This window comes from Hemitrygon akajei, chromosome 4, assembly GCF_048418815.1.
Source record: "Hemitrygon akajei chromosome 4, sHemAka1.3, whole genome shotgun sequence".
Lineage (NCBI taxonomy): Eukaryota > Metazoa > Chordata > Chondrichthyes > Myliobatiformes > Dasyatidae > Hemitrygon > Hemitrygon akajei.
This window is the reverse complement of record NC_133127.1, coordinates 46,393,297-46,409,808: the sequence shown is the minus strand read 5'-3', so window position 1 is coordinate 46,409,808 and position 16,512 is coordinate 46,393,297. Positions and strand designations below refer to the sequence as shown.

At 40.5% G+C, this 16,512-nt stretch overlaps 1 protein-coding gene across 1 annotated transcript in view; it reads left to right on the top strand.

The window, feature by feature from the left end:
* The window catches only part of tbck (TBC1 domain containing kinase), a 220,308-nt gene extending 207,072 nt beyond the window's left edge, over positions 1-13,236 (top strand). The window contains exon 26 of the mRNA XM_073042483.1: positions 12,792-13,236. Coding sequence (XP_072898584.1) covers positions 12,792-12,902 — 111 coding nt within the window. The 3' untranslated portion in view covers positions 12,903-13,236. The remainder of the gene's footprint in view (positions 1-12,791) is intronic.
* Positions 13,237-16,512: the final 3,276 nt, after the last annotated feature.

Below are 16,512 nucleotides of genomic sequence, written 5' to 3'. Positions count from 1 at the left end.
TTATTATTATTATTATTTCTTTTCTTTTTGTATTTGCACTTTTTGTTGTCCTTTGCACACTAGTTGAACGCCCAAGCTGGTGGGTCCTTTCATTGATTCTATTATGGAGTTATTGAGTATGCCCATAAGTAAATGATTCTCATGGTTGTATGTGGTGACAAATATGTACTTTGATAATAAATTTACTTTGAACTTCGAACTTTGAAATTTTAGTGTAATAACCAATTGCAAATGGATGTAAATCACTTCATTTTATTACTGCTTCCATTAAAACTAATCCTACATTATATGCTTGTAATGGAAACCAAATTAACATTTAGGCATTAAAACCAATATTTGACTCACAGATCCTTCAAAGCTGAAATGCCAATGGAAACTTTGTATATATCTAAGTGCTGAATCAGATGTGTACAAAATAAAATTTTTCTCATAATTTAATTACAGATCCATTGTGTTTCAATGATCAACAAGTACTGGTACATTTCCAGAAATGTGTCATACTGAGAATATTCATTAACTCGAGGAAATTTTTTCCACTGAGTCATTCTCAATTCAAGTCAGGTCAAGTTTATTGTCATTTCGACCATAAACTGCTGGTACAGTACACAGTAAAAACGAAACAACGTTCCTCCAGGACCCTGGTGCTACATGAAACAACACAAAACTACACTAGACTATGTGAGACAGCACAAGGCTACGTAAACAACATAAAAACTTCACTAGACTACAGACCTACACAGGACTACATAAAGTGCACAAAACAATGCAGGGCAGTAATATAATTAATAAACAAGACAATAGGCACAGTAGAGGACAAATTACAATATAATAATAAAAGATGTAGATGTCAGTCTAGACTGAGTGTTGAGGAGTCTGATTGCTTGGGGGAAGAAACTGTTTCACAGTCTGGTTGTGACAGCTCGAATGCTTCGGTACCTTTTGCCAGATGGAAGGAGGGAGAAGAGTTTGTGTGAGGGATGCGTGGGGTCCTTCACAATGCTGTTAGCTTTGCGGATGCAGCGTGTGGTGTAAATGTCCGTAATAGCGGGAAGAGAGACCCCGATAATCTTCTGAGCTGACCTCACTATCCGCTGCAGGGTCTTGCGATCCGAGACGATGCAATTCCTGAACCAGGCAGTGATGCAGCTGCTTAGGATGCTCTCGATACATCCTCTGTAGAATGTGGTGAGGATGGGGGGGTGGGAGATGGGTTTTTCTCAGCTTTCGCAATTTACATCTTCATTATAAATTTCAGTTGCTTAAATTAATGTTCATTTAAATTATGAATGTTAAAGACAGAAGCTGACATATTGCAGTAATTATATCAGTGCACCTGCATTTACTAGCATGGCTTTGGGCTGTTCTACCTTTTAAAAATCTGTACTATTTTAGTTTCCTCTATTTCTAGGGTTTCATACCCTGATCAGATACAAACATGTGCCTCATTTGTTGCAGTAAATTTCATTCCCCTCTAAATTCTTTTGTGCTGTAAATTCCCTTTCACATCTGTGGTCCATTTGGGCCTTTTGTCTTTGATGTTGAGCTGACGCATTTTTTAACCATTTGATTGAGAAATTTTATGTAGTCATAAGCCAGATATTGAGAGCTTATTTCCAGCTCAGTCTGAAATGTGTCCGACTTTTCCTGAAACTGGACAGTTGGTGATGAGTTTGCACTCTGCTTGATGCTATCCTAAAAGGAAACAGATGCAAAAATAATTGTACAATCTTTGACTACAGTTCAGATTTTTAATGGAAGTTATTGACCCTTAAGTTACAAGCACGTCTGCTATACCCAGCCTTTGAGGCTACTATTGCACACTGGAGGCCAATAATATTTTGTCTCAGCCCAGAAGTTAATGTCACTATATATTCAATTACAGCTTTGGGCTGGCAGTTAGAAATTGGATCATTTTAACCAACATTATGTAATGCGAGTCTGCGGTAATCTCTGGTCTCTTAACTGCTAATAGTGCATTCTAAATTCTGCAGGTTACAGTTTGGTGCTGGTGATGTTGAAAATGTGCAGGATTTTATTAATAAGCCTTTACCTCAGCATCAATTGTGCTCAGTTAATAATGCATCTCTGAATACCTGCTTTTTCATGTGAACAATGATTGTAGTTGAACCCAGTATTACTTTTGCATCAGTGATCACACTCTTACCTAGGAGCTGGAATGAAACTGAAGAGTTTATCACCCACTCCAGATATCTGAGGAATTATTTCAGGCTGATGCTCTACTGCAGTACCAAGAGAGTGCAGCACTGTTGGACATAATCCCACAAAAAGGACGTAAAATTGAAATCTCCCTCAAATGGATGTAACTTCTTGATGTTTGCTGGCTTTGATATGAGCAAGTTTTACCCATCACCATTGTGACTCTCCAGTAATAGTTCATAAAATACTTCGGCACATACTAAGTTCACAAAATGCATTACAAATTTTCTTTTCAGGTGTTGAAAATATTGTTTCCAGTACAGTCTGTTAGAAAACCAGTGAGAGGGTTCAGATACACATTAGTTTACTGTCATATACACCAGCATGAACCTCATGGTGTAAACAGTACACGTGGTAATAATAAATACAAGAAGTAGCTGTGTTTGTGGGAGAATAAAATGTAATACAGGAGTTCCTTTGGATAATACCATGAACTACTTAGGGGTAACCTTATAGAGGTTTATAAATTCATGAGGGGCATAGAAAGGTCACAGTCTTTTTTCCCAAGAGCCTAAAACTAGAGAGTGTAAGTTTAAGCTGAGAGGGGAGAGATTTAAAGGGACACGAGGACCGTGTTTTTCAAACAGCAGGTGGTGGTTATGTAGGACGAGCTGCCAGAGGAAATGGTAGAGGTGGGTACAGTTACAACGTTTAAGAGACATATGATCTGATACATGGATAGGAAATGTTCAGAGGGATGTGGGGTAAATACAAGGAAATCAGATAGATTAGTTTGGCAACTTGGTCAGCACAGACGATAGCCTAAAGAGCCTATTTCTGTGCTGCTATAGTTCTGTTTGAAACAACAGGCTAAAAAATAAAGGAAGGAATACAGTATGGGCATCTGGGCAACGAACAGTTAGTAGGTCCTCAATTTGTTGAATTAGCACCTAGTGTAAGCTGATCCTAAGCTCTACTATCCTTCACTTAACTCATATCAAGGCATGTTCACATCCTTAACCAATATTAATAGTTAAGCTTTGAAGTTTTCAGCCTTGTTTTTTGGAGCTTTTGTGGCCTCATTCCCTCTCTATCTTTGCGTCTTCCTCCAACCCTTCTAACTAATTCTGCGCGTTGGTCTGTTTGGTGTTGCTTCGCCATTGAGAGTCCTTCTTTCATGCACTGTGCTGTTAAGCTCCACAATTTCTTCCCTACAACTCTTTGCCCTTCCAGATTTATTTCCTTAAGATGTGTCTCTGGATCAAACTTTTGCTCATATTATAATATGTTGCCCACTATCTCTTGTTGGAATATACCTCTTTAGAGTTCTATATGAATATAAGCTGGGTTTGTTCTGCTGTTTTGAGCCAACTTAGAAGCACAGCAGGCATTGCAGCTTATTGTGAGATATGAAATATAACTATAATGAAAAATGGTTTGAGGTAGTGCCCGTCGTTTGAATATATTGGTGGAGTGAAGAGAAAGTTGCATTGCAAGAGGTTTTGATGTACTTAGGTACCACAATTTGATTGCTTCTGGTGATGGAAATCAGTACACTTTTTATCACCATTGCAAGTCCAATTAAGCCAAGTACTCATTTCTGGAGATATGAAAGGAAATTAAACATTCTCTCTTGCTGATAGTGGAACAGCCCGGTTTTTTCAACTCAGTGAGACAAACCCACTCAACACGTTAGCTAAGATGTCCACTAACAATGAGATTCCTTCTTGTTCAACTGTTTGAGGTTGATGAACAATATATAAATCAAACTGATGATTTCCAAATTTAATTGATTTACAGGATTTGCCGAAAATTGCCAGAAAACCAGGTCAAAGTGGTACACTGCACTCCCCCCCCCACCCACAAAAATACTTTGAACCATTAGATCTAATAGGTTTTTCAAGTATACACTGAAATGTATCATGACTCTATTTGTGAGGCAAATATGGTAAACCATTGCTGACTGAATATAAATGGCAGTGGGTTAGTTTTATGGTAACATTTTTAGAGAAGATACAAGACCTTCACTTTTTTTTAACTGGTTCCTATATTTAGTATTTTAAACAACAAAATTTATTTAGAATAGCTGCATTTGGAACTCTTGCTAAATGGTGCTAAAGTTCACATTGCTACACTTGACAACTCAGCAAACACATGCCCAAGTCTGTTTGCAAATCAGAATGCTTTTAATTGTTGCCAAGTGGTTTCATGAAGCTGTCATTAGAGGATCAGAAGTGTGCAGATGTTTGCGTCTTCAATGGCCAGTTAGCTTAGACAAAGGCAGTAAGTAAAAATAGGAATAGAGAGGGTGAGGAAAATTCAAATATCTATGCACTTGATTTATATAGACTGTTGAAATTGTCGGTTATTCTTCTGGGTGAATCATAGGCACAGGAGATTCTGCAGATTTTGGAAATCTTAAGGACACACACAAAATGCTGCTGGAACTCAGCAAGTCAGGCAGCATCAGTGGATGGGAATTAACAGTCACCATTTCAGGCCAAGACCCCTCATCAGGTCTGGAGAGAAAGGGAGGAAAAGCCAGAATATGGTGAAAGAGAGAAAGGAGTTCAAGCAGGCAGGTGATAGGTGAAGGGTGGGTGGGGGAGGGGTGGGAGTAAGAAGCTGGGAAGGGCAGGTGAGGAGAAGAGAGGAGTGAAAAGGTATCCATAATGGGGAATAAAAAAAGAGAGGAGGGAAGGTGGCAAAGTTACTGGAAGTTGGAGAAATTGATTTTGATGCTATCAGTTTACTCAGATAGAATATAAGGTTTTGCTCTTCCAACTTGAGTTTAGCCTCATCATGGTAGTATAGAGGGCCATGGACAGATATTTCAGAATGGGAAGTTGAACTGACTAATTACCTTCCCTTATGTCCCATGGTCCAACGTCCTCTCCCATCAGATTCCTCCTTCTCCCACCCATTATCTCTTCAACGGTCCCCTCCCATCTTCTTGCTTCACCCCCCTCCCCCAACCACACCCCTTCCCCCTCACCTGGTCTCACTCATCAACTGCTGACTTGTACTCTTTCCCTTCCTCCCTCTTACTTATTCTGGCTTCTGCCCCCATCCTTTCCAGTCCTGATGAAGTGTCTCAGCCCGAAACACTGACAGTACATTTCCGTCCACAGATGCTTCCTGACTTGCTGGGTACCTCCAGCATTTTGTGTGTGCTATCCACTGTTAAACCTGAGGGGTTATCCATTGATATGGCTTGTCTCAACTAAATGTTTAAGACAGCTGAAACTTTTTGGCAGGCGTGAATGCCATCATATACCTACATGGCACACATTTTACCTTTCTTCCAGACATTATTTCCAAATGTCCTACAGTGTTGTTCAATTTCCATTTATCATGAAAAAGGACTTGTCAACTTTTTTTTTTACTTCTTTCATTGCTTACATAGTTTGATCTCAAGTGGAGACACTCTCATCCCTCATTCAGAATCCCAGGCTCAAGCACCCCTACTAGACTGCTTCTCGTATGTTGTACTGAAGGAGTGCTACATTGTCAGTTTTGCTGTTCTAAAATCTAAACCAATGGTTACCCAAACACGAGGAAATCTGCAGATGCTGGAAATTCAAACAACACACACAAAATGCTGGTGGAACACAGCAGGCCAGGCAGCATCTATAGGGAGAAGCACTGTCGACGTTTCGGGCTGAGACCCTTCTCTGGTGGTGAAAGCAGGATCTCCCAGTGGCCACACATTTTAATTCTACGTCCCATTCCCATTCTGATATGTCTATCCATGGCCTCCTCTACTGTCAAGATGAATCCACACTCAGGTTGGAGGAACAACACTTTATATACTGGCTGGGTATCCTCCAACCTGATGGCATAAACATTGACTTCTCTAACTTCCGTTAATGCCCCTCCTCTCCTTCTTACCCCATCCCTGACATATTTAGTTGTTTGTTTTTTTTCTCTCTTCCTGCCCATCACCCTGCCGGTTCTCCATCTCCCTCTGGTGCTACCCCCTCCCCTTTCTTTCTCCCGAGGCCTCCCGTCCCATGATCCTTTCCCTTCTCCAGCTCTGTATCACTTTCGCCAATCACCTTTCCAGCTCTTAGCTTCATCCCATCCCCTCCGGTCTTCTCCTATCATTTCGCATTTCCCCCTCCCCCCACTACTTTCAAATCTCTTACTATCTTTCCTTTCAGTTAGTCCTGACGAAGGGTCTCGGCCCGAAATGTCGACAGTGCTTCTCCCTATAGATGCTGCCTGGCCTGCTGTGTTCCACCAGCATTTTGTGTGTGTTGTTTCAATAGTCACCCAATCTGCTTCTTGGCACATTTCTAGCTGGATACTGAGACTATTAGATGACTGGATGACTTTTGGATATTTGCAAAGTGGCCTTTTATCCCTGCCTCTGCTAACCAATACTACTTTTTTTTTAGAACTATTATTAATTTTCAAAGAAAATGTTGGAAAATATATTATTAATATGATTTTTCAATATTTCTTGTCCCTTAACCATTGTTTTTCTTGAAAATCAAGTGTTAAATCCCAAAAACACCAGGATAACCCTAGATGACTGGCAGCCTCACATATGGAACAGTTTGCAAGTCCAAGTCTGCCTTCTGCTTGGAATGGGAATACAATATAAAACAGTCCCTAATCCGACACTAATTGGGCATTACACGCAAAGAGGCTACTGATTTTCTGATGTGGGAAATAGGAATATTTTATAATTAGTGCATGTCTAGTCAGATGACTGTCTCCCGTCCACATTTAATAAGTTTCTGCTGAACCATTCATTGCCTCTGCAATTGACCTTCCACCACCACTAGTGCATTAGGCTGTTATTCAAAAGATATGTTTGTTGGGATAAAGTGGAGAGTGTTTTATTCTTTTTCTGTCTGTGTTAAGGTTAACACCTGAGATCTTGATGTAGACCTTAAACACCTAAATGGGATGGATCTATTTCCTGTTTAAAATTTGTGAAATTTTTGTGAATAGCACATAAAAAGAAAAATCTGTAGCCTTTAGTTAAGTACTGCAGATACGTGATTTTGGAATGACAGTACATTCAGATGACCTGGATGTCCAAAATATCAAATTGATTTTGATCTCCTAAAACAAAAGAAAGATGGCAGGAGAAAGCAGAGCAGAATAATTAGCTTTGGACTAGTCTGGCATAGGCTTATTCATAGGGTGAATGAATCACCCCTGCCAAAAGCTTTCAAAGCACTCTGGTTACTTCAGTGTAGTCCAAGAAGCTGCCATAACAAATTTCAAAACTGTTGTAAACAAAGATGCACTTCAACACAGAAGTATAGATGATGCTGTAGTAATAATTTAAGAAAAACATGAGACTTGTGTGCTGGAGACTGCTTGGTTTAAAGTGATGTTTACTCCCTTTCTGTCTTCTCCAGTTGCATTGTGAACTATGAAATATTGTTTAAATAATATCCTTATTCAGTTAAAAGTGATTAAGTCCTAAAGAAATTTGGTACATTTTTAAAATAATTCATTATTTTGCATAGCCATTTTGAACATATTAAAGAAAAATCTTGGTGTTTTAGTACTAAACATACACATGAACATCCTATTTATCACCTTTCTAATTCTTTATTATTTTTTAAATGCATTCTAATATTGCAAAAGGTGCTTTTACCTCATGGCAAGATGTTGCAAAAATGTCTGCTGCATTAAACATTTGTATTTGACTGAATTGAATCTATATTTGATTCTGGCTTCTGTCAAAGTGACACCGTGTGTACGCCAAATGCTGTGTTTTTAATGTAACGTTATCTTGAATCAAAGGGTATTCTAAAGAATTATTATGAAAGTGCAAGAGTCTCATTATAAACAATGTGCAACAGGTGACCTTCAAAGATTTCACATCTTGCAAGTATTAAAAAGGAACAAATCAGTTAACAAATCACATAGTTCTAGACAAAGTATACAACTTCATTTCTTTCTGGGGAATGAGAAATGTGAAGATAAATGTTGACAGAATTCTTATTTTTAAATGTTTATTATAATAAGTTCCAAGGGAGTTGGTTAAAACTGTATTGTTGATTTATAGAGTGAGGTTTGGCTTATCCAAGCAATTCTGGGGCTCCAGAAATGTTGACTTGAATGGTGGAGGCAGAAACTCTCAGCAGATTTAAAAAGGCACAGTACCTGGATGAGGTCTGCAGAATCTTCACCCTCAAGGCTGCAGACTGTGAGCTGACAAGAGTCATTGTGGAAAATGTCTTCTTTGGCTAACAGTGCCGGATAAGCTGAATGGTAAAGGTCCACCAGTTCTGATGAAAGCTCTTTGACCTGAAGTATTAATACTGTTTCCACTACACAGACGCTGCCTGATCTGCTGAATATTACCAGCATTTTCTATTTTAATTGCAGATTTCTGCCATCTGCACTTTTTTTTTGTTTTCATTCACCAGGTTGATTCCTGGGATGATGGGAAGGAGGTTAAGGATAGGGGTGAATTTTCTTATTGAGAGAGCTTAAACAGGAAGAAATTCCTTCATCCAGAGGGTGGTAACTAATTTGAATTCTCAGCCAAGAGAGCTGTAAGCCTCAGTTGCAGAGGATATTCAGAATCAGAGTCAGGTTTATTATCACTGGCATGGGCATGTGTCGTAAAATTTGTTAACTTAGCAGCAGCAGTTCAATGCAATACATAATCTAGAAGAAAGATAGATAGATAAATAAATAAAACAATCAATCAATTACAATATACATATATTGAATAGATTAAAAATCATCCAAAAAAACAGAAATAATATATATTTTAAAAGTGAGGTAGTGTTCATGGGTTCAATATCCATTTGGGAATCAGATGGCAGAGGGGTAGAAGCTGTTCCTGAATCGCTGAGTGTGTGCCTTCAGGCTTCTGTACCTCCTATCTAATGGTAACAGTGAGAAAAGGGCATGCTCTGGGTGGAGGCCCTTAATAATTGACACTGCCTTTCTGAGACACTGCTCCTTGAGTGTGTCCTGGGTACTTGTAGACTAGTACCCAAGATGTAGCCGACTAAATTTACAACCCTCTGCAGCTTCTTTCGGTCCTGTGCAGTAGATCCCCCCCCCCCCCCACCCCCATACCAGAGGGTGATGCAGCCTGTCAGAATGCTCTCCGCGGTACATCCAGAGAAGTTTTGGAGTGTATTTGTTAACATACCAAATCTCTTCAAACACCTAATGAAGTCTAGTTGCTGTCTTGCCTTCTTAATAACTGCATCAATATATTGAGACCAGGTTAGGTCCTCAGAGATCTTGACACCCAGGAACTTGAAACTGCTCACCGTCTCCACTTCTGATCCCTCTATGAGGATTAGTATGTGCTCCTTCATCTTACCCTTCCTGAAGGCAATGGATTTTTGGATGTAAGGAAATCAGAGTTAGAGCAGGACAGTAGAGTTAGAAGATCAGTCGCGATCTTATCGAATAGTGGAGTAGGCATGACGATCTAAATGGCTGCTGCTGTTCCTATTTCATGCGCTCACATTTCTAGTCCTTAAATATTTATTATTCTGGTGAAGGTAATGTTTATACTGGAATCAGTGACTGTTTAAATCATCAGTGAGGGAAAGGAAGGAAACAGCAGATATTCATACAGAGTTTAAGAATCCCTAGTTGAGTTCCCTCAGGTGCCTCTACTTTCAGTTCAGACAAGTGGCACTTAATAGAATCTGTCAGCTTGAATCATGTTAGTAGGATGTCAGAAACCATATTTAACACTGACAATTTAACCTGTCAATCTTGTGTGCACCCAGTCAAAAGTGCTTATAGCTGCCCAGTACAAAATGAAACAAAGCTGCCTAGGGCTACAGGTTTTCACAATCGTAGACTTACTGTCCAAATTCTGGCTTCACAAGGTTTAAGGGGAACTTGCCAGCAGTATAAGTTTGAAATTATGCTTAACATAATTCTAAATAGCAGGTGGGGATTCTCTACTTTATCAGAGAGCTGGTGTTATGGTATTCATAGCCATCAGATACTGGTTATGACCATAGAGAATATTCTGAGATCTCTATCTTTTATTTAACCAGGCTTAAATAAGTAGAGATGTAGGAACCTACTTACTTAAGCCCATCACCCCTAATAGGGATAGGTTGCCAACAGCAGCTCCCCAAATCACTCTGTCCTGGGCCTGAAGTCTTTGGAGCTTCTGTTGGTGTTTCCTTACCTCTGAGTTTTTCATGGGATAGGATTGCTAGGCCCATGTCCAACCCTCCTCCTCTCACAGCCAGGCTTTGAATCATCCATGGTGAAGTAGGAGGTGTAGGAATGAATTGGGAAATAATAAGAATCTTACAACTCATTAGCTAGTCCTTTGAGATCAATGATAACTTACTTCCACTCGGTTTTGAGGTAATTAATGAGACTAATTTCGACCACAGACTCTTCCACAGATGGTGCAGGGGCAACCTAAAATGGGTGGACAGTTCGTGAGATTGATGTACCCCTTCTGTCTTTTACACTGGGCTTCTGCGCACTTGTAACACGTGGACTCTAGTCTCTTGGTGCAATCCCAAAACCTCCTCAACTGGGAATGAAAATAGGGAAAATGTAGATAATGATTATTCAGGGCTCCTTGACTTTTCTCAGCAGTAGAGAAAGCTCAACAAGTGTCGTGGTGGAGTGGAGTTAGGTAGGGTTTGGGAAGGGGGTTGAGAAATGGGCTTTGGTGGAGGAATAGCTCACAAGTTTCATGAATGCCGGTAGTTGTCTTACTTATCAATAACACTTCAAATTTATTATCGAAGTACATCTATGTCCCCATATACAACCCTAAGATTAGTTTTCTTGCAAGCAAGCTCAGTAAATACAATAACCATAATAGAATCAATGAAAGACCATCAACAGCCTTGGCAGTGTGGAGGATCAGAGGAATCTTGGGGTCCGAGTCCATAGGATGCTCAAAGCAGCTGTGCAGGTTGACTTTGTGGTTAAGAAGGCATATGGTGCATTGGCCTTCGTCAAATTGAATTTAGGAGCCGAGAGGTAATGTTGCAGCTACATAGGACCCTGGTCAGACCCCACTTGGAGTACTGTGCTCAGTTCTGGTCGCCTCACTACAGGAAGGATGTGGAAGCCATAGAAAGGGTGCAGAGGAGATTTACAAGGATGTTGCCTGGATTGGGGAGCATGCCTTATGAGAATAGGTTGAGTGAACTTGGCCTTTTCTCCTTGGAGCGAAGGAGGATGAGAGGTGACCTGATAGAGGTGTACAAGACATTGAGAGGGATTGACCTTGTGGATAGTCAGAGGCTTTTTCCCAGGGATGAAATGGTTGCCACAAGAGGACACAGGTTTAAGGTGCTAGGGAGTAGGTACCGAGGAGATGTCAGGGGTAAATTTTTTACTCAGAGAATGGTGAGTGCGTGGAATGGGCTGCCGGCAACGGTGGTTGAGGCAGATATGATAGGGTCTGTTAAGGGGCTTTTAGATAGGTACATGGAGCTTAGTAAATAGAGGGCTATAGGTAAGGTTAGTAATTTTTGAGGTAGGGACATGTTCAGCAGAACTTTGTGGGCCAAAGGGCCTGTATTGTGCTGTAGGTTTTCTATGTTTCTAACAATTAAAAATTATTGCTGGTTGAAATGTTGTACTCCGGCACCCTCTGGACCTGGCTGGTTTTGGACTACAAAGACTGCTCCTCTGAGCAGATTTGTTCTTTTCAAGTGTTAGGATTCCACTGTGGGGAACAGAAGCTGGAATGTTCTGAGATCTATCCGTAACCTGAAGTTGCCATAAATCAGAAATGTTGCTAGCTGGTATTGCAAAATGTTGCGCTGTTTTTTGTTTAGAGACAGATTAGTGCAGATCTCAGTTAGAATTAATTAATAAGTACAGATCTGCACTGCAATTTTTAAAAAAACACACTAGGTCACCAAAAGCTACACCTATCTGTCAGGGCATCATTACTCCATTCAATGTATTGATGCTCCCACCTCTCCATCACTGCATTTTTCCCCAAATTATGTCAGGGTTTGTTGCAAGCCTATCGATGTAATTGCTATCATAGTTCAAAGTAAATTTATTATCAAAATGCATATATGATACCACATCCTACCTTGAAATTCATTTTCTTAAAGGTAAAAATAAAGAAATACAATACTGAAAAAATATTAAATATAAAAAACTGACAACCACTGTGCAAAAGAAGACAAACTGTGCAAGTATAAACAGGAAAAGTAATACTGACAACATGAGTTGCAAAGTCCTTGAAAGTGAGTCTGTCAGGAGATCATAGATTCAGAATTAGTCAACCACTCCATTATCCGCAGGATAGATTCAGCCTACCAGATTGGTCTCACTTTCTATCACTTAGTGATTTTTATACAATTAATAATGAATTTCATTTTGATAAGTTTGTGTGCATCTGAACATCTTTGTATATGATAAGATCACCTTCATGAACAAAAAGGCAGGTATTTTTCCTTCTTCATTACAGATAAAGCTTCATTGTCCATTCCTAGTTCTGTGAATTAACCAACTTGTAGGCCACTTCAAAGGTCAGGTGTTGTGGTGGTGAAGTTGCTGGTAGTTCAACAGTTCTGCTTCCCTAAATTAGACAAGAGAGACCAGTTCTTCACCACTTTATCATTCGACCCTTAGCTGGCCTATTTCTGTGATATTTCATTGCTAATGGCTCTGCCTTTGTTCTTCAGTTTGCAGCTCATTTAGTGAAGCTAACTTATCCTCGAGTCTGCATCTTGGACGGAGGCATCAACAAGATGAAACCCACAGGACTACTGATTGTGCCATCACCTCAAATCTGAACCGTTCTAACCCACAGCACCAGGGACAAGTGCAAGAACTCAGACCTGGCTGAGGGAGTGGTAATGCCTGCATACAAGGGCCGTACCCTGGAACCAGTGACTGAAATCCTTGTCTAATCTTGTCTTAATCCTTAATCATGTGTGATCAAGAACCTACAGTTTACTGCTGATGACGACAATGGTAAAACTCCATGGAGCAGTGTTATCCAATGCATAACACTGATACAGTAGAGATTTATATCTGAATGTTATTTAGTGAGGAGACCACTGATGAATCATGTTTTTCATTACTTTCAGAAATATAAAGTTTGTTGATCGTGACCTGTGATTTTAACTGCATGTTGTAGCACAATCTTTATTTAAATACTAAGCACAAAACTAAGCCATTATTGAAGTTTTTTTCAGTAATTTTAAAGTGCATCTGAAACAGTATATATGACAGGGATGAAACTGTACAACAGGGTATTTACCATGTTAACAAAACCCAAAAGATGGATTTAAATGGGCAGCACCTTTCAAAGGAACTAGAAAATAACTACCTAAGCACTGATGATAAAAATGTTCTGCATAATCCTGAGTGACAATTGAGCACTGAGGGCATGTTCATACGAGTGCCTAAAAATTTGCTTTGGAGAACTTTGTCCCCACCCTCCACTGATCATTTGTGTCTAATTTTGAGTTGAGTCTGTATGCCTGTGGTGACTGTTACTACTATTTGATCCGGATGAAGGATGTTCAGCTATCCATTTAGACCATAAGATAAGAGCAGCAGAATTAGGCCATTTAACCCATTGAGTCTGCTGAGCCATTTCATCATGCCTGATCCATTTTCCATTTCAGCTCCCAAACTCCTGCCTTCTCCCCGTATCCCTTCTTCCCCCGACTAATCAAGAATGTATCAACATCTGCCTTAATTATACTAAAAGAATTAGCCTCCACAGCCATCTGTAGCAACAAATTCCAGATTCACCACTGTCTGGCTGAAGAAATTCCTCCTCATCTCTGTTTTAAAAAAACACCCCCCTTATCTGAGGCTGTGTCCTCTGGTGTTAGATTCTCTCGTCATAGGGAACATCCTGTCCACATCTTGAACTCTTGAGTTCAAGAGTAGAGTGGTTATGTTGCAACTCTACAAATCTCTAGTGAGACCGCACTTAGAGTATTGTGTTCAGTTCTGGTCACCTCATTATAGGAAGGATGTGGAAGCTATGGAGAGGATGCAGAGGAGATTTACCAGGATGTAAAGTGGAACAAGTGCTACACCTGCCCTTACACTTCCTCCCTTACCACCATTCAGGGTCCCAGACAGTCCTTCCAGGTGAGGCGACACTTCACCGTGAGTCGGCTGGTGTGGTATACTGCGTCCGGTGCTCCCGGTGTGGCCTTTTATATATTGGTGAGACCCGACGCAGACTGGGAGACCGTTTCGCTGAATACCTACGCTCGGTCCGCCAGAAAAAGCAGGATCTCCCAGTGGCCACACATTTTAATTCCCATTCCCATTCTGATATGTCTATCCATGGCCTCCTCTACTGTCAAAATGAATCTAAACTCAGGTTGGAGGAACAACACCTTATATACCGGCTGGGTAGCCTCCAACCTGATGGCATGAACATTGACATATTTAGTTGTTTGCCTGTTCTCCATCTCCCTCTGGTGCTTCCCCCCACCTCTTTCTTTCTCCTGAGGCCTCCCATCCCATGATCCTTTCCCTTCTCCAGCTCTGTATCACTTTCACCAATCACCTTTCCAGCTCTTAGCTTCATCCCACCCCCTCCAATTTTCTCCTATCATTTTGCATTTCCCCCTCCCCCCACTACTTTCAAATCTCTTACTATCTTTACTTTCAGTTAGTCCTGACGAAGGGTCTCGGCCTGAAACGTCGACAGTGCTTCTCCTTACAGATGCTGCCTGGCCTGCATTTTGTGTGTGTTGTTGTTTGAATTTCTAGCATCTGCAGATTTCCTCATGTTTACCAGGATGCCTGGATTGGAGAACAAGTCATATGAAGCAAGGTTAGCAGAGCTGGGACTTTTCTCTTTGGAGCGTAGAAGAATGAGAGGGGACTTGATAGAGGTCTACAAGATTATGAAAGGCGTAGATAGGGTGGATAGTCAGTATCTGTTTCGCAAGGCACCAATAGCAAAAACCAGAGGGCATATGTACAAAATTAAGGGAGGGAAGTTTAGGGGAGACATCAGGGGTAAGTTTTTTACACAGTTGTGAGTGCCTGGAATGACTTGCCAGGGATGGTGGTGGAGGCTAAAACATTAGGGGTATTTAAGAGCCTCTTGGACAGGCACATGGATGAAAGAAAAATGGAGGGTTATGGGGTAGTGTGGGTTTAGTGCTTTATTTTTAAGGATTATATGGGTTGGCACAACATGGAGGGCTGAAGGGCCTTTACTGTGCTGTAGTGTTCTATGGTTTAATGGTTCTATCCACTCTAATCAAGGCCTATCAACATTCAATAATTTTCAATTAGGTCACCTCTCATTCTTCTGAAGTCCAGTGAGTACAGGCTGAGAGCATTCAAACATTCTTCATATGACAAGCCATTCAATCCCAGAATCATTTTTGTGAACCCTCTCCAATGCCAGCACATCCTTTTTTAGATAAGGGGCACAAAACTGCTCACAATATGCCAAGTGAGGCCTCACCAGTGCTTTATAAAGCCTCAGCATTACATCCTTGCTTTTATATTCTAGTCCTCTTAAAAATGAATGCTAACAATTGTATTTGCCTTCCTCAACTTCAAATTCCTCAGATTTTTGAATTTTCTCTCTATTTAGAAAATAGACTAGCCTTTAATTTTTTCTACCAAAGTGCATGACCGTACACTTCTTAATCTTAATTTTAAGACTAAGACTCTTAATCTGGCTTTATGTTGCACCTCTACTTCCTCAATACTAGCTGCTCCTCCAACTATCTTCATATTGTCCACAATCTTTGCAACAAAGCCATCAATTCTGTCATCCATATCACTGAGGTATAACGTAAAAAGAAGCAGTCTCAACACAGGCCCCTGTGGAACACCACTAGTCACCAACAGCTAACAAGAAGAGGCTCCCTTTACTCCCACTGCTTTATCCATGCTAGTATTTTTCCTGTAATACCGTGGGCTCATAATTTGTTAAGCAGCCTCATGTATAGCACCTTGTCAAAGTACTTCTGAAAATCCACTGATTATGCAATATCCACCGATTCTCCTTTGCCTATCCTGCTTGTTATTTCTTCGAAGAATTCCAGCAGATCTGTCGGACAAGATTTTCCCTTGTCAAAACCATGCTGCCTCCAAGTACCACAAAACCATATCCTTAACAATTTACTCCAACATCTTCCCAACCCCTAAGGTCAGACTAACTGCCTATAATTTCCTTTCTTCTGCCTCTTTCTCTTTGTGAAGAGTGGAGTGGCATTTGCAATTTTTCAATGTGCTGGAACCATTTCAGAATCTAGTGATTCTTGAAAGATCGTTAATAATGCCTTCACAATCTCTTCAGCCTGGGGTCTACACCATTCAGTCCAGGTGACTTATCTACCTTCAGACCTTACAGTTTCCCAAGATCCTTCTCCCTAGTAAATGGCAACTTCACACACTTCTGATCCC